At 38.4% G+C, this 18619-nt stretch overlaps 1 protein-coding gene across 3 annotated transcripts in view; it reads left to right on the top strand.

Moving 5' to 3' along the window:
- TTC7B (tetratricopeptide repeat domain 7B) overlaps positions 1-18148 on the top strand; it is a 118088-nt gene extending 99940 nt beyond the window's left edge. For all 3 annotated transcript variants that reach the window (XM_036383856.2, XM_054515126.1, XM_036383855.2), the window contains one exon: positions 17149-18148. In XM_036383856.2, the coding sequence (XP_036239749.1) occupies positions 17149-17370 (222 nt within the window). In that variant the 3' untranslated portion in view covers positions 17371-18148. The remainder of the gene's footprint in view (positions 1-17148) is intronic.
- The last annotated feature ends 471 nt before the right edge of the window (positions 18149-18619 follow it).

The following is an 18619-nucleotide window of genomic DNA, read 5'->3' as shown; positions in this document are numbered from 1 at the left end:
TCAAAAGTTCTATTTTTATTTTGCTCTGTGTAATTGCCTTTCAATATGAGAATTGCTTTGCAAAACACTTTTTAAATTAGGTCATTCTGCTGAAGTATGCACTGAGCTAATTATGATTATTTTGGTTCCCTGGGCATTTTTGTGCTCATTGAATTTATTAAAGTATAGCTGGGGCTGAGAACTTACACAGCAATAAAAGCTATGTAGCACCTGGTATGCTTTGCTTGTAGGTAACATCTGGCATCTAATCACTTATAACTGAATTTCATATAATGAATAAAGAAATATTGTTAAGGATTGGGATGGGAGGGTCGTAAACATAAAGAATGGGAAAAAGGCTGTGAGAGAGTAGCCATCCTCATCTTTAAATCAACAAGAGATATTTTATTTTCCTTCTCCTGAGAAAGGCTGTGTTGTAGAATTCTGTAGGTAAGAACTCTTTAGCTACAGGACGTTTGAAGCTTGCGATCGTCTACACATGTTGTCTCTCTTTTCTTTTTCTTTTCTTTTCTTGTGCTGCATAACTTTGCAAATTGGTGAAATATAAGTGAGTACTACCATCAACAGCAATCTGAAAGAGATAAACCATTCCATGTGGCTTAGTTGAGGTGGTGAGTAAATGAGTGTCAGAAACTTGCAGCACCACACCAGGTGTCTGAGCCCTGACTCTTTCTCAGTCTCTCTTAGAATAACCTGTTATTATAAACTGGTGTAGCAGTTATCAGTGCATGTATTTTGCTATAAATCTCATGCAGTTTTCAGTGCATTTCTATGCACTGGTTAAATGATCTTTTGATTTTTGCTTTGTATTTCTCACAGGGGAGCTTTACTTGCTTTGGCAGAAGCTATTTCCTGAGAAAACAGACTGCTCTTGAGAGGACCAGAAGTTACCTAATCAATTATAATTCTTTTTTTCTGACTAGGAACTATAAACAATTTGTTCTTGAAAATTGTGCTTTATCTTATCCTTATCAAGCAAAAAGTGGCTTACCTTCATGCAAAACTGGAGATCTGGAAGCAACTGTCCCCCAGGAAATAATTTTAATCCTCATTTTTGCAGGGTTATGTCAAGCAGCTGTATTCCCCAGATAAGTTGTCTGCTCTGGTTCAGAGTTTTTTCTGCAAATCCCCAGTCTGGAGCAGTCTTCTTATGTCTATCTCTCCCTCTTCAGCTCATCTCATTTTAAATTTTATTTGAACACCTCTTTTCCATTTGCTGAAGCTTAGCTTCTCTTCTAGCCAGTTTTATACTTAAGCAGTAATTCCCCTGCTCATGAGTCTACTGTTTAAAGATGAGTTGCACCTTGCACTTTGGAAGAATTCAACCAACTTACTATGTGTGAGTAGCATAATATATTTTCTCCAAGATTAGATTTCTTTTATAATAGACTGTGTTTTCTGGTAGCAAACTTGTGCTAGATGGAGTTAGGGAATTGGCCTTTAAGGTTAGTGATGGACTATATTTTATGTCAAGTTATGTGTTTAATCTAGATGAACAAATTATTAAAGAGAAAGCAGTTATTTTGAGGAGCTTTAATTTGTGAGAAAATCTGAAGTGGGTTTTGTGCATCTCTGGAAACTGTGTTATTTAGAAGGTGTGATGGTTATTTTTCCATTATTATTCCTATTAGAGTATATTCTCTTCAACAAGTAGCAACAAATGGCATGAAGAAAATTATGTGGTGATGCTATTCAGAAATCTACCATCTCTTGATTTCTCAGCAGGGGAGAGGAGACATGCTCTCTGGCCACTTTGTGTACTTCATCTCACTGGAGAAGGCCAGTGTCTTCTCTGAATGAAACTGACTGCAGATTTAGAGTTGTTAATGCTTTTAATGCTACTTCTATCATGGTAAACAACCTGGTTAATCTGAGATGGGTGGAAAAATACATCATGAATGAGACTAAGTAATGATGAACTTGAAAACAGAAAGCTATTTTCAACTTTCATCACTTTTTCAGTCAGCAGTACAGTGTTGATCTACGCCTTTTAAATTTTGATACTAATGTGTGTGGACTTTATAGAGAGCCAAGAGTTAAGGGCTCTTTAGTTTCACCAGTTAACCATGACTCTAGTCTGTATGTTTTGTTAAAACACTAGCTTTGCAAAAAACTCTTGGCATTTGAAAAAAAATACCATTAGTTATAGTTATTATATTTTCAGGCATGGATATTTACGTATCTGAGGAAATTTGGAAGAATAAAAAGTAAGTGGCTAAGCTGAGCATTTGCAAGTGTTATGGCAACTAAGAGTTGGTATGTCAGACAGTAAGACAATAGCTCAAATCTTTTTTATTCTTTTTCTAAATCAAAAATTTAGATATTTTAAAAAGGTTATAGTATTTTTTTCATAATAATTTTGAGTGCTCAACATGTTAAGTTTCAAATATGTTTGGCCCTGAACATGTATTCCCAGTAAGAAATGGGGAAACTGAAGGTGCTGTGGTGCTGTAGGTGCTGTGACATACCTGGCTATATATACAGTACAAACCTCCTGATTTCTCATTCTGAGCATCACATTCATGGGACTCACATTTAATTCCTGTGATTATTCTTTCCAGTGCCTTTGCAATGTGTAGAAAATCATTTTCCCCATAGGCATCTCCAGTGTCAGTCTTGTATCAGTATTCCCACTGCCTGCTGAAAGGAGTCTGTGGAGTGTCTTTTGTGGGTTTTGACTTGCAAATGATTGGCAGACTTTTAGGAGGACTTTCCCTTACGATATTTGAATTTAGTACTCTCACTGATGGACCTCCTATTAAAATGTAGATTATTAAATCAGTTCTATCATTGAAAATTGATTATCAGTGAAAATTACAAATTTGATAGTTCTTGCCTTTGCCTGCAGTTTAAGTGAAGGGATCTGTGGCATCTCCTCGATAGCCGTTCAGCTCAGCTGTGTAAAATGAAGTCCTCGCGTGTATCATTCACTTTCAATACTCTTAAATAATACATCACTTCACATCTCTCTCCCAGTTCTCTCCTCTATGGAAGATTTGTCAGTGTTGGATTTGCTCAATGAATATATTGTTTCCCAAGTCATTGCAGCTGAGATGCTTGGTGCAGGAGATGGCTGGATAGCAGACTGGTTCTGAACTACCTGAGGCATCAGAACATTGTTTCTGAGATTACTTTTTGCTCTGGTTTTGAGAGCTCAGTTAAGCATTGCACTGTTTTTTAGTAACATACTTTTATAGGTGATAAAGGTAAACTACTTCTATAAATCTTTGTTTCTTATCTTACATTTTTACTTGATAGTAAGATAAAATTCAAGAAAAGTTAACTTCAAACCAGGACTAAATATCAAGTACATGGATATAGAAATCTAAAGGAAAAAGGATTGTCACAATGGTTGTGAGTATATTCTACTGCCCAGATGTTGAGGTTGAATGTAGTTTTGTATTAAGATGCACTTACTGGAGTTTTGGGAAATTGAAAAAACTTTCTGCATCACACATTACAGCTTCTTTCTGCTAATCTCTGATATGTAGTTTATACATGTGTGGCTTTTCACACTAATCTCAGAAATCCTGTGTTTTGGTAGATGCTGGTGTGATGCTTAGCTGGCTTTCAAGAAATAGCCCTTAAATTAGATTTGAAGTTGATTTTAGGAGCAGCTTTTCTTCTTCTTAAGAGCTGGCATAGAATTGAAGGAAAAAGCAATATTAGAAAAGCACAGAGTTAAAATGGAGTGCTCATATTCAAGAGCCACGTATCTATACAGAAAGCATTTGACCTGGAAGAAATCTTCAGTCTTTCAGTACTGCTCAGCTGAACAAAGCAAAGCAATTCATTACCAAAGCACTTACTTAGCAGAAATATGAAAACATGTACATTGTTCACACTGGTGAAAGCTAAGTCCTGCAAGGAAAGACACTTCCCAAAACCACTTGAGCTTTAATAGGCCCTTTAGGATGCAGATATTTGATTCTTTCTATTTTTTCTTTCTAAATACTTTGATGAAAAATCAAAAAGTTTTAAAATGCTTTCCTGTTCTTCCAGGAACTAAACTTTGTAAGTGAATTTACAAATGCTTCTTTTATGGATGTATCTGAAATTAACATGTGAGTTCCGTTTTTTTTCCTAGGTTTTAATTAATTAGTCTTTAATTAGTGATGCTGGTGAAATTATTTGTTGCAGCTCAGTGTGTTCAGTCTTCCTCAGCCACTACTAATACACTGTTTACATCTCATACATTGAAATTACTACTTAAGACCAATATCCTTAGGAAATCAGGCATACAAATTCATTCTTTAACACTTTTGTTTCATCTGGACAGAACAAGGAATGATAAAAAAAAAAAGCTTGTGCAAATATTACAGAAATAGAGGCAGGAGGAAAGACTACCAAGACCTTTTATTATTTCAGATTTTTATTAGGTATGAGCAAACACACAAGAGTGAGTGTTTGTAAATTCTCAGCTGCAGCGAAGTAAGGCACAGTCATTAGAAACCCAAACCAGGCTTCACTGCAGTCAGTGCTGTTAAAAGTTGATGGTTTAAAATTATTCCAGAACATAGCATAATGTATTGTGCTACATTAGCTTAGTTAGCTGTATTCCTGCATTGCATAATATGTTTAGATGAAAGAGTGAATTATGTGTGATGTAAAGACCTTATCTGTAAAGGGCTACAGAAATAACAAAAAGATCATGTGGATTCAACATTTCTTCTGTACAATATGCTGTGTGAAAATGATTGCAAAGCTCTAAATCTACATGGACAAAGGTGGTGTTAGGTAGCACTTTGGAAGAATGCTTGCCATCTAATAATATTTGCCATCTATCAGAACTGATCTGACTTACTAAAAAAATGGATTTTGCCCTGGCTTCTGAATTAAAATGTCCCTGATGGTAAGTGGGTTTTGCTACCTTAAAATAAGTATTTTAAAATAAAGACACAGTTTTAAAAGTACATCCTCTCATTTAAAAACAAAACAACCTTATTTTCTAAATGGGTGCAAGTAACAAATTAAGGCAGGTATTGTCATGTGTTTACAAATGTTCAAAAGATGAGCAGGTGAACCTCTGTCAGCTGCAAAGCCATTTCAATTTCCATTTTTCCATAGTCCTTATTACAGTTTGTCCTGACAGCTGACAATAGCTTCTTTGGGATTCTGTCTGGTTTTTAATTTATGACCATTGAAAAAGTGATAGCCACACTAGTGTTGGAACAGATGGCTTTGTGAGGGTCATGGACCCAAAGATTTAGCAGAGGGCTATGAAATGCTATGACACAAAGGCAGTCTGTGATGATGCTTTGTTATATTAACTGAATGCCTAGCCACGAGTTTGTAGGTTACAGTTGCCAGAAATAACTGGTTCTGATATAAAGTAGAAAACAGTATGAAATGCTGTCAGATCTTTTAAACTAATTGACACGTCAAACTTCATTTCCTTTCAAATTGTGATATGATAGTATGAGCAGCTGGTGATCTCTGGAAAATAAATGAGGTAGCTTTAGTTTGGCCATCCAAACTCACCTCATTTGGTGCAGAATCAAAGCCTGAGCTTCAAAAATTTAGGGATGTGTTATGAGTAGGTGTGGTCTATCTGCCGTGTGGATTATATTTTATTTAATATGAGATTTATATCTGAATATTTTTGTGAAGATTAATCCATTGTTTAACACAATAGGTGGTAGGAAATGTTTGTATCTCACCTCAGACTCAGCAGCTCACTTAAATTCCAGAATTCCCACCTTCCCCACCAAACCCATGCTAGTAGTTCTTATGCCATGAAAATCCCTTCCTTGAAAAGTGGAAGCTGCTACTCTGCATTTCAGCTCTTTACTCAGAGAGCATTAACTTCCCAGTTTGCTTACTCTGATCAAATCCTAGCTTTGTGGAGGAGTGCCTTTTCTGTCACTCTTGTTCTTCCTGCCAACTCTGCTCCAGTGAGCTAGAAAAGTGACTCAAATGGACAAGGCTCTTACACTTGGGGAAGCAGGGCTCCAGTTTATTCCAGCTGCCTGTCAGCTGAGAATAGTAAACCAAAGGAGAGGACTGAGGAAGAAACTGCATTTGGAATTACATTTTCTCTGCAGATTCCAACCTTGTGCACTAATTTATTATACAGTCTGAAAAATGTATTTCAAGAGCCATAAACCAACCACAGAATATGATTTAACATGCAGCGTCAATCAGAACAGTGATGGATATAAACTTACAAAAAGTCCATAACTGCAAGTCATATTTTGCCTCCATCTTCAACAGGAATGTGATATTCATCATGAATGGCAAAGGTAAAATTAGCAGTTGAAATGAAAGTATGGAAATGATGGTAAGTACTTGCTGGTGGAAGAGTATGGAGGAGTTGACCAGAATTCTGGAAGAACTAGTTGATGGAATAACTGAGGCTTCACTGAATATTACTGGATTTGTTAACAGAAAATTTTAGAATAGTTCATGCAGTACCTCTACTCAGTGAGAAGAGTTGCATGACGAAGGCAAGGTTTGATTAAAAGTGAGACTTGGAGACCCTTCAGTGAAAGCAATAAAATAATTTTCAGAAATGCAAGAGCAAGACTGAGTATGGAAATGACTGGGGAGGATAAAGAGCTGGGGATAAGTACTTGATCAGAGCTGTATCTCAATTGTTTGTGAGCTGGCTGGGCACAACATGAGGCATCATCTTGTCCCCATTATCAGCATCATGATCTTGTCAAGAGTGCAGTCTCACCTTTAGTTTTGTGAGCCTACAGATTCTCCTTCCCTTGTGGAATGGTGGTGTTTGTGCTCCACTGGTTGCTTTATGTACCCAGAAGAGAATCTGCCATGCCCAGTGGAACCAGCTGGGGCTGGTCCCTGGGGCAAGTGAAGCCTCAGTGTGCACTAGGGCAGAGGTTTCCCTTTGGTTCCTCCCAGGCTGGGGCTGTGATTCTCTTGAAATCCTGAGTGATGTGCTGGATGGCAAACCCAGTGTGTGGCTTGGCCAGTGCTGAGGTGACTGCACAGCACTGTGGCACTGGAAATGTCTGCAGCACTGTCTGGGAGGAGTAGGAAATTTTAATAATAATATATGATCCTTGTAAACTTGGGAGGAATATGTATAATCCAAATAAGGCTAAGTGGCATTGGCACTGGAGCAAATGAAAACAAACTAGCTAGGGAAAAATTTCAGAAGATGATGTGAATAGGATTCCTAGCACTTTCAGGCTAAAAAATGTGGAGCAAGAAATCTTGGTGTAAGGTTGTCCAGATAGAATTGAGTGACCTAAGAGGATTCTTCTGATCTGATGTTGATTAAATAGAAAATACCTTACTTTTGCAAGTTTTAGTTAAAAAATTAACCATTAATCCACAAAAAAGAGTTGAGAGAAAATGTGATAAGCTTATATGGAATTTAATTATAAAACTTAGGTGATGCTTCAGTTATAGTAGTGTGTTTACTTCCAGGTCAGTACTAGCAAAAGCTGATTTGTTGAGGTATGTTGATGTTATTCTTAGCTCTTTAATAATTTTTCCCCAAAATACTTCTATTTGGACTTCTCCCTTTAGTTGTCAGAGCTTTTTCCTGTAGATTTTTCAGTATGTTCAACTTCTTCCAATTTTGTGCAGGGTAAGTCAATATATAGGGAAGTGTTTGTTTGATTTTTCTGAAGTGCTAGAAGTCCTTTCTTATCCAATGGTTAGGCTCTGGCTCTTCTGACCTGTGCCTGATGGTGCACAGATGGGAGGGTGTGGGCCCTTCTTTCACACTGAAAATAGCTGTCCCTTAAAGGAGGATCTGCTGGCAGCTGTCCTGGCAGACTGGCAGGTTAGCAGCTACCTACAGCTTCTGCCTTGCCTCTCAGAAGCCAGGCAGAGAGGGGGTGCATTCCCTCTCCTGCCAGGAGGGCTGTGCACACTGCCATGAGGATGCCCTTGCAGAGTGTGCTGAGCCCCAGCAGCAGATGGCACTTCACATCTGTTTTGTGTGGGAGGAAGTGGTCTGTTTCCTGGGGATGCTATAAACATATATATTTATTAATACTGAATTAAAAATAATCTCTTTTTCTTAGAGGTTACTGCAGTGCCAGTGTAGTAAGTGCTGCTGTGGTGTCATAACACTTTTGAAACAGTGACATTAGTCATAGCTATAACATATGTATGTACATATTTTTATATGCAGAATTCTCTTTGGCTAAGGGGAAAAGGAATAAAAAAATGAATGATGTGCTTTAATCTGAGAATTTCTGTTTTATTTTAGTAATGAAAAGATTGGTCATCTTTTATCTAATACTGCAGTTCTGACTTTGAATATTTAATACAGCATTTTTCAGAATATTTGAGAGAAATGCACATGCATAAATGCAAAAAGGTACTTCAGAAGAATATTATTCTCTTCTGATTCCTTTTCCATAGTCTCAAAAGTTCAGACAAGTGCATGCTAGTTTCTGTAGTACTGATGGACTGCAAGTGCTGGCTTTCAGTACAGTGGCAATCTGGTGAAAGATCTCCAAAGCTCAATTGGAGATCTTTGGAGACTCTGACAGTTCTATTAATTATAAATTTTACTCACAGAGCCTAGTACTTGATCTGCAACTCTGCTTTTCCTTTGATACACAAACTATTCCCCTGACTTCAGATTGATTTCTTCATTAAAACACTTGATCAATTTCTCTAATTACTATTTCCAGAAGCCACATACAATGCAGTGTATTCAATGTGGTTGTATAGAACTGTCATTAATGAAAAACAGCTTCTTAAAAAGTCACTGCTTGCTATTTCTAATTATTTATTCTTTAATTCTATCTCTAATTGACTGATGGACAGAAAACATTAATGTCTTGACATTATAATAGTTTTGCATGGAGCACAAGCTTTCAAAACCAGGAACCTTCAGGTATTCTAAACTCAAACCTAGTTTTAGGCAGTGGAGTAAAGATCCTGAATTCCTGGTATCCTCAGTTCTTGTGAAAAATCCAGCTTTAGCTCAAATAATTGAATATTGACTCAGTGGGGTGACTTTGAGGCTCCTCACTTCAAAAACTTGATCTGTTTATCCTGTTTGGTACTTGTGTAATTTTTGGAGGATTTGGGGTTTTTTTTCCTCTTTTGGATATTGAAACTTCTATGTTACTCCTAGGTTTTGAATAACAGAAATACAGTTTGCTATACTTCTGACCCTTTGACTCAATACTGTAAAAATAATGGCATCAATAACAAACAGTGCTTTGGAGTCTCTGTATGGAGCACAAGTGGTAAACTTGGCCTTGCTTTGAACCCAGGCAGTGTTGAAATGCAGCTACAGATGAGACTGATAACATGGCAGGATTTCTGTAGGGAACTCACTGGGATGTGTTGATATCTATGAGCTGTCTACATAGAGGAAGAGGTGGGGTATGAATCACAAAAGACCAGAACATACCAAAATATAGAAATGGCTATGGGCCCATTTCATAAACAGCACTGTGTGAAGCTGTGATCTCCTGCACCCCTTTTCATCACAAGTGCATGTATTTGGTACATCTGGGAAATCCTCATTTCTGGTTTGTGGGAAGGGTGAGAAGACAATGATGTGGCTTCAGTGCTGGGAGGGAGGGAAGGGAAGATCCAGTGGTGCCAAATGGAGGGAGGTGATCCAGAGACCTACACACACTACAGTGTCACCTCATGCTGTCACACCTGGGACGAGATGTAAAACATTTGCCCCAGATGACAAGTACTCCAAATTTAGGACTGGCCATAATCTGAGGGCTAAGGCTATGCTTAATTATTCCCTGATGCCACTGGTGATGCAGTACTTGCCACAGCTGTAGCCATCTGACTTCTGAAGGGAGAGCCATTGTGGGGTTACTATGTTGGTAGCCACAGTGTATAAAATAAGGCCCTCAATGTAATTTTCAGATGGAGGTAAAAAGTTAAATGAGCTCTGGAGTCTCTAACTGCTTCATTTTATCATAAGGTGTTTTATTGTTTCCAGTGTGCTTGCTATAGTCAAATTATATAGTCAAATCTTGCAGTGTAGCCTGGTAGTCATGCTATTTTTTAAAGCTATCAGGACGTTCACATAAGGTGTAAATCAAAATTACAGCAGATTATTGCAGGAATATGTTGTCTTAATAGGAAGAGAAGTCCCCCAGGGGCTTCCCTCTCAGTGGAAGACTGCAATCAGCAGTTTTTAAAAACAACCTTCAATGTTGAACCTTTCTGCATTCTGGGCTGTGAGCAGTAGGGAACTAAAAGGCAATCACATCCTTGTGGGAAGGGGTCAGTCATTTCCAAGGGAGTTACAAGCACAGAGATGCACTCCCAGCCACACGGGTTCGTTATTTCATGCTGGTGATGTGAAGTTCAGTGAGTAACAAAGCCAAAGTTGTTGTTTTAAGAATCTGTTGCCAAGCAGTAGGTTTTCTCCTAGCAACAAGTGTTTTGCAGCAGGGGAAGCAATTGGATACCTTAGAGGGTATGTTAGCACTGGGGGAAGGGCAGAGAAATAACAAACTGGGGCTCCAGTAGGGCCACAGAGAGCACAGAGAGTGGGCTGGGCATGGAGGGAGGGGTGAGACAGAGAGGGACATGAGGCACAGGTGATGATCTGGGATAGGCTCTGAGCAAAAGGGTTGGATCAAGGCACAGGCTTGTTCATCAGCTGCTTTGTTTGGTTTAGTGAGTGATCAAATGTAGTATTATTAGCTGGTTGTTCTCATTTAAAAAAGAAAATCCATACTGAGCTGCTAGGAAGCTTTATCCAGACCATATTTGAAGAAATATGCTTTTTATTTTTCAAAAGAACTTCCTTGTTAGAGAAAATAAGATAAGTAGTTTTTATTCTGCATTTTGGAAAGCAAGTTATATATATAATGTGTTATGTATATAATATACATGTTGCAGTTTCTTTTCCAATTAAAAAAAAACATATTTATTATCACCTTTACTTGTAAAGTAAGTGTAGTGTTGCCAGTCCAGTTGGTTTTAAACCTTATAATGTGGTCACCACCCTTCAAAATCTCTGCATTAAAGTGCAACCTGTGTCTGCAGATACAGAACTATGTTTATTCATCATTTTTCTGATGGAATGGTTTATTTCTAACTGATGTACTGTGTCACAATCTTTTCGTACTTGCAGAAAATAATTATGCACAATGACTCAAGATGCATGTGCCTTTGAAAGGAGTTTATAAATGATTTCTTATGCAAAGTCATACTTTGACTAGATGGACATGTTTCAGCACAAAGTCACCAGCTAAAATGAAAATAGGCAAGCACAGTATATAAATAATGTTCTGTTTCACTCTATGTAAGTGTAAAATATTGATTATAGACTACATTTAAAATGCGTATTTTTATCACAGAGGTTGGAAAGCATCAGCTGTAGAATTTTACTTGTTTTTCCATATATCATGGCAAATTCTTCTCATTTTGTCTCACTAACACTTCTGTTTCATTATTATAGCATAACACTGTCAAGTCTCTGGTAAACCTTCAAGTTTGATAGATTTGTTTAAAAATAGCAGCCACCTTAACACTTGCAAAATAGGCTGAAAAAGCAGCATGTAACAAGGGGCAGTTTTTTTGATGCTAAAATTACCCTGCATATGGATTTGCAATGCATACATTGCACATTGAGTTTTGTAACTATTTATGGTCATAATCCCTGATTTTGAAGTTTTTAGATAGGAAGGGGATGTTTCTAGCATGTCCTTCTGATTTCTCACAGCTTAAAGTTGATCGTCTCTTAGGCTGGGACCCACTTTAAAACAGTAAGGTAGTGAACTGGGATATTATTGTCAAGTTGGATGTAGTGAGTTCTTTAAATCTTTTGTAGCTTTTAAGAATCATTGTTTTCCACATCTGAATAGCTCTGTCTGCTTATACATTATCAGCTGTTAGCTTATTGGGCTTCAGCAAGTCATCAGCAAAACAGGCCACTGTTCTTCTGTCTCCCTGCCCTTATCATTAAAAGCAAAATCAGTCAATTTTTTATTTTCATATGCTTATAATGTTTTCTCATAGCTGTTGTTTTTACAAGGCAAACTTTTAGCTCTGAGGGCTATTTTTTAGCTAAATAAGATTTGTATCATACAAGTATAGGAAGCTTTTTAGCAAACAAGTCATGTAACAGATCTGCCAGGAATAAATTAATATGAATATCATATCTGGTACTACTCAAATCTCCATAGTTGAGACTTCTGTAGGTCAACAGACTGTTTCTTAACCATGGTGAGAATCTCTGGCACTTTTTTGTGTGTTAAATCAGCCGCATTTCTTGTTCTTGTTCTGTCCATTTCTCCCATTTCCCAGGTTTCTTCTCTGCCTCCCTGAAAAATGCAAGAGTGCAAACGGACTCATGGTCACAGTTCCTCTTTTTCTCCCTTTTAAATAAATTTCTTTGCGTTTGAGAACATGTCCCACTTCTAGTCTATATTTTTCTCAAAGAAAATGAAAAGATTCCTCTTGATATCAAGTGAATAAAGGTAAAAATCTCAAGTGGTGCTTCTGTTGAGGCTGAGAACAGTTTATTTTCAGGCACAGGGGATAAGGAGTCGGACAGTTAAACCTGAAGGAAATCTGCTCTCTTGAGACAAATTTTTTGGTTACACTGAAGAAACCACAGTGATATCTGTAGTGTTACCTTTCTACCTTTTTTTTTTCCAGTTAATGCAAATATAGTTTAGCACTTTATGATAAAGCTTTGGGTTGGTGAGACATATGATGGGCAATAACTGTGACTGTAATATTTTCAATGTCAGTTCCATGGAAAAAAAAATTTACGTCAGCTTCTCATTTGCCTAGAAGCAAATAAAAAAGTGACCTTAGTAGACTGCTGTAAATGGCTGGTGTTAATAGTTCTTTTGATAGCTGTTTTTCAAAATGAAAAATTAGTTATTTACAGAATTTTAGTCCTATGTTTATTTGTCTAGATATGTGTTTTGCATTGACTGTTTGGTTAATCATTATGACAGGTTAATTTGCAAAGAGAGAAAGCCCTTCTGCAGAAAAAACATACCTTTGTAGTGAAGACTACACTACATGCTTATTTAATCAATTATGACTTTATAGAATTGCTTATTATATGATGTTGTTCAGGTTCTGAGTCATGATATTTTAGTAATGAAAAAATAGTGCATTTTCTAACTGGAAATTTTATTTCAAGACTGTAATGCTCCACTTGAAAATCCAAATTAATCTGAATGTTTTCCTTTTAAAAGATGCTTACATTTGTCTAATGAACAAATGGACCCTGTTTGACTGAGCATTGTAAAAAACAGTTCTTGAAGAGATGTTTGGGTGAAATAAGCAAAGAATAGCAGTTTTGTATGTGGGGCAATGTAAAATGAAGTGTAAATGCAATGGCAGAGGGAGGAAACACATGTAAAATCATTGCCCAACAAGAGGGAGACTTTGTGACTCCCGACAGGGTGAGGAAGGAATTGTCAAGATCTTGAAAATAACTTGTGGCAAAATTTGGAAGCACTTTCCTCCCCATTTTGATCAATTCCTAGAGGGTTTGTTCTGTTAGGATGTGAAGTTTGCATAGAACCTGTCTGTGGTGACAGCAGCACCTCCCTGTTGGGGCAGCACACAGTGTTTCACAGTGTTGCTGTTTTAGAAAGCCCCTTTGGAGAGGCCCTGGAGGCTCTCAGAATTGCAAAATCCCTTTTACCCCCAGCTCTGGCTGGGCACTGTAAAGGGCTGTTGACCTTTCCTTGAGCAGAGAGCATCTGAACTCCACAGATCTTGGAGTACTCTTGATTATTCAAAGTGACTGGGATAAATATCAGCGGACTGCACTGGTTTCATTGGTTGTGATGATGGCATAAAAAAGTCTCTTTGTTTCTTCAGAGATTCTCTTCACTTTCTGCCTGTGCCATTTCTCATTAGAGTTCTCTCTTGGAGTTTTTTGAGTTACAAAATCCACCCCTACAATGTAGAACTGGCTAAAACAAAAATAAGGTTCGCATAGAGAGTTTGCAACACACAGACATCCTAACCAGAGAGAAAGTGAAAGCCTTAACAACTTAGGGAAGATCAGTGATTTGACAGGAAAAAAAAAATCAACCTCAAAGGAACCCCCAAATTCTCAGCAAACCAAACATGGAGTAAAGTAATAAGCAACATTTGTACTGAACTGCAAAATGAAGAGGTTTGCACACATTAGAGGCTTTTATAACTGTGTTAGAAGCAAGTGTCATACATTTATTGTTCTTTCAGGTGAAAGAGATGCAGTAGCAGGAAAGATCCTGCTTTCTCCTGCAGATGCCAACAGTTGTCTTGAACACCTCTGTCAAGTACTGCAGCAGTCTAAATGTACAAAGAACAAATAGGTTGCCTTAGGAACTTACTGGTCGTATTATATTTTGTTGACTGGATCTTCTTATTTGCACATTTACTATATAGCACTTTTTCTAATTGATTCAGGTTCCAGAACCCCTCTCATATTTTATCTTCTTAAAGATTTATAGAGAGGATATACAGAAAAGGCATTCTGCTTAGGTTTTAAGGTAACATGCCAAGTCTTAGGGTGTGAACCATATGCCACTTAGGTACCCTTCTGTGTTTCTGCAGAGCTGATGTGTTTTTCAGGCCCATCTTCAGCCATAAAGCAAAAGACTTAACATTATTCTGCAAATAAATGTTGTCTGTACATCTGCTGTTAAACAGGTGAAGGCCCGAACTGGTAGCTTTGAGATTTTGTTTCCAGTCAGAAAGCAGAGGAATATACACAGTGAAGGACTGGGATAATTTAAATAATAATATAAATTTGATCATTTCTGGAAAATCTTAGAGGAATTTTGGTTTGGGAAGGGGGTTAGTTGGGTGGGTTTTGTTGTTGCTGTTAGTTTTAGTGGATCAGGTTTTTTCCTGAAGAGTTAATGCAGAAAGCAATTGTATGCTGACAGCTGGTAAACTGAAGTTAGTTTTCTTGGATGAGTGTTGGTGTGAGGTCACCAAAGGATATTGCTGTGTGATAGACACAGCTCCTTCTGCCTGTGGTCTGTAATGCTTAATAGAGCACAGTCAGGCAAGGACTGCAAACAATCTTAAATGTTCTGTGCCTCAGAATTGTAATGAACTCATCTGGGAAGAGGATTTACAAGCTGGACACTTACAGTGCGTGACATCTGACCATCATTCTGACAGAGTTCATGAATCAGAGAGTGTTTTGTGTTCTTTCTCTAGATCACTTATTTGAGTTCAGCCCACAGGTACAGTGATCAAATGTCACCATCCTTTCAATGCTCTGCATGAAACAAGTGGAATTTTCTGTTGGTCCTTTGGAAGCAAAGCTTGTTGTCCCAGGGCTACCACCTGAGGCAGGAGCCTTCATCCCATCCCAGGCTGAGACACCAGTGAAAGGCTGACTTTCAGGAGGCACTCCCTGGAGAAAGCTGTGTCCCCAAAACATGAGGGAACAGCATGCAGCCTCATTGCCCATGCAAGAATGGTTCCTTCACTACTGCTATAAATGCTAATTTCAACACTAATGCTTGTATTCTTAGGAAAGTATAGAAGCAGGCCAACTGCCAGTATTTGCTCTAGTTCTATCACCTGGAAAATCTCAGCTATCCTTTTTGCCATACACAATAGGGCAGATGTGATGTAATATGTGTCTCTTCCTATGAACAAGCTTATATCTGCAAAATTTGGTTTTTCTTTGGTCTGGAAAGGAACAGTTTCCATCCTTAGCAGGCAGGGAAAATGGCTTGGCATATTTAAGAAAAAAAAGTTATTAGCAATATTCAAATAATTCACATGTTTAATTAGTATAAAATATACATATCTGCACAACAAAAAAGCAAGGCTTATGAAAATTTTCTTATCTTGAAGAATAAGAACACTTAAATTTTATTAAGGTTAGGTGCATTGCAGTGACAGCTTTGTGTATTCCATCTTCTTGCTTCATTTTTTTGTAGTTTCACATCTGATACCTACCAGTCACTGCCAATCACTTCACTGCAGGGGAAAAAAGCTCTGACCCTGTGAGTTATCCAGGTTTTGTATTGGAAGTACTGTTCACTTGCTCTGAAAATGCTGACTCAATTGACAGCTCAGAAAAAGTCCAAACCCAGAAAAGCCCTCTAGCACCTTTATGTGAGAACATCTGCAGGCTGCTAGAAATTAGCCTGCATTGCATTTATTTATTCACTTGCCAGTACTGTACAGCACTCTTTATGTTGTTCTACAGAGCAGGGTGTGCTCAGTTGTTCTGTAGGATGGAGTTAACAGTCTTCCCAAGCTGAAACGCAGCCAGGTGGGCACAATTCCAGAAATGTATGGTGGGTAATTCAGGGGCTGCATAGAATGTCAGTACTTTCTAATCAGCAGTGCTTAGGTTAATAAGGATTTGAGGGACAGATGTGCAGAGAGATAAAAGAAATGGTGGTCCAAGGAGTGGGGGCTGGGAGGGCAGAATGCACAAGGCCTCTGTAAGCATGTAATTGGGACACCTCTCTGCAAAACAAAGATTTGCACTCCATATGTGTTTTGCAATACAGAATCACAATGTAAAAATGCATAATATTGTTAGGATTATTATAATCCCAAAATAAAGCTCTCTTACTGGGTCATTCCATGACTTTTCTGGCACAGTAATGTGGCTGTATATGATGGATGGAGATTTCCATGGCCTCATTCAGCCCATATCCTAGTGGCTCTGGACATGCCCTGGATTGTGTAGTGTTGATTTGGATCCCATCTCGCAGAGGAAGATAGAGGATATGTAACAAGTATGCTCATGAGGAGGTTCTGTGCCTGCTGGTGCTTTGTGCATCACTGGGGCAATATCAGTCCCTGTTCCTGTTCCACAGATTAAATCAAGCACTGTGGTTGTTGCCCATTGAGCTGAACTCAGTCTTGTTACAGCATCCCTGTGCTGAGATGCACAGGGAGGGTGTGACAACTTCAGGGCACACACCTTAGGACTTCAGATAACAGGAGCTTGCACAAAAGCCCAGGTACTTCCTGCTTCTTGGCAAATAGGTGGAGTTTTTGTTACTTAGTCTTTGTTTCTTGTCCAAAGCCACTTGACTTTGTTGGTGTGGAGTAGCTTGCTCCGGTCCTGCATCAGGTAATTTCTTAAATTTAAAAAACAAATAAAAATTACGGACTCTAACACATTTAGCCCAAGAGCTGCCTACCCCTATTTCACTGCAGTGACCTTGTTTGAGCTTCAGGAAAGCCCTCCTGGCCATTCTCAGCCATTTTCCCTTTGTTTTCTTGCAGGCTCTGATCCTTCACCAGCTTGGGCGCTATAGCTTGGCAGAGAAGATTCTCAGAGATGCTGTCCAGGTGAACTCCACAGCCCACGAGGTCTGGAACAGCCTGGGAGAGGTGCTGCAGGCTCAAGGCAATGACGATGCCGCCACCGAATGCTTCCTGACGGCACTGGAGCTCGAGGCCAGCAGCCCCGTGGTCCCTTTCACCATCATCCCCAGGGTCCTGTGAGAGGGCATCTCCATCAACAGGTTTTTGGTCTTGACTTCTGGGTGAGCAAACCCACTGTGTGAGACTGCCTGGTAACTGGTTAGTTGGAGAAACTTCAGAGCTACAGGTAACAAACTCCACTCTTTTGTGGGAAAGTGGCCAAAGCAGGGAGGTGCCACCATATGTTGATGTCAGGCTGAGAGGACAGAGTGGTGAGCCAGAGCCAAATCACTCTTATTGCCTGCAGTTTTGCCCTGGTAGTTTTAAAACATCGTTATATTGTTCATGGATGATGTGCCATATTTTGTTAGTGAAACTTGAGTGTTACATAAAATTATAATGGAATCGACTACCAATTGTAGAATAAGTTAAGATTCAGTGGCAGAGCAGACTATTTTTAACAAGGCTGTTAATAAAACTGTTCTCTTCCTGCCTCTCAACCTCTTTTGGCCCAAAGTCAAAATGTGAATTTTCTGTTTCCATCTCCATTTTAGTCCAGGCCAGAAAATCAGTTGAGTTCTTGTTTTTAGTTGTTAATAACTGTGATGTGTGGCTAACTGTTATCTAGAGCAAAGGCTGAGTACAAGAATATTTATATTTTACCAATGTATGCCTGTTACAAAAAAAATATATTAGTTATTTAAGTTTAACTTTTTTATGTGAATTCAGAGTTTATTTATCAATGGAAATATGTAAAAAGAAGCCTCAAATGGAATATTTACCGACATTCCTTATACATGAACCCAGACTTGGCTTAATGGGAAGATTATGTTAATAATAAAATGATTTTTAAATGGAACCTTTCCTGTGTCTTGGTTAACAATCTGGGGGAAATAGATGGTTTATGATTGCATTTTTATGAGGTGGCTGGCTGGCCTTGAAGATGAACAACACCAAAATTAGATATTCCGAGGCCAGTCTAGAGAAAAGAAGCTGCTATACTCTTTACCAATGGTACTGTTATCTTAGATTTCAGTTTTCCTTAAATCTTCACAACTCCTTTTTTATTCCTTCCACTCCAGCTCTTGATGAAGCCAGATTACACTGCCTCTACATAATACATGGAGATTTACATACACCTTGGTAGTGATTGGGAAAAGCATGTTAAATATTTATACAATATTCTTTGGGGTTTTTACTGTCCTCATAGTTCTTTCTCAACATCTCCTGCCCTTTGTGTGCCTTGAAAGAAAAGTTGGCTGGCTTAGTATACAGATACTTGCCAGAGATTCTCTGGGAGGTGTGAGAAGAGTCATTGCTGCAGTGACGG

The sequence above is a fragment of the Molothrus ater genome, chromosome 6, assembly GCF_012460135.2.
Source record: "Molothrus ater isolate BHLD 08-10-18 breed brown headed cowbird chromosome 6, BPBGC_Mater_1.1, whole genome shotgun sequence".
In the NCBI taxonomy this organism is placed as follows: domain Eukaryota; kingdom Metazoa; phylum Chordata; class Aves; order Passeriformes; family Icteridae; genus Molothrus; species Molothrus ater.
The sequence above is the reverse complement of the archived record's forward strand: the minus strand, read 5'-3'. Positions and strand labels throughout refer to the sequence as shown.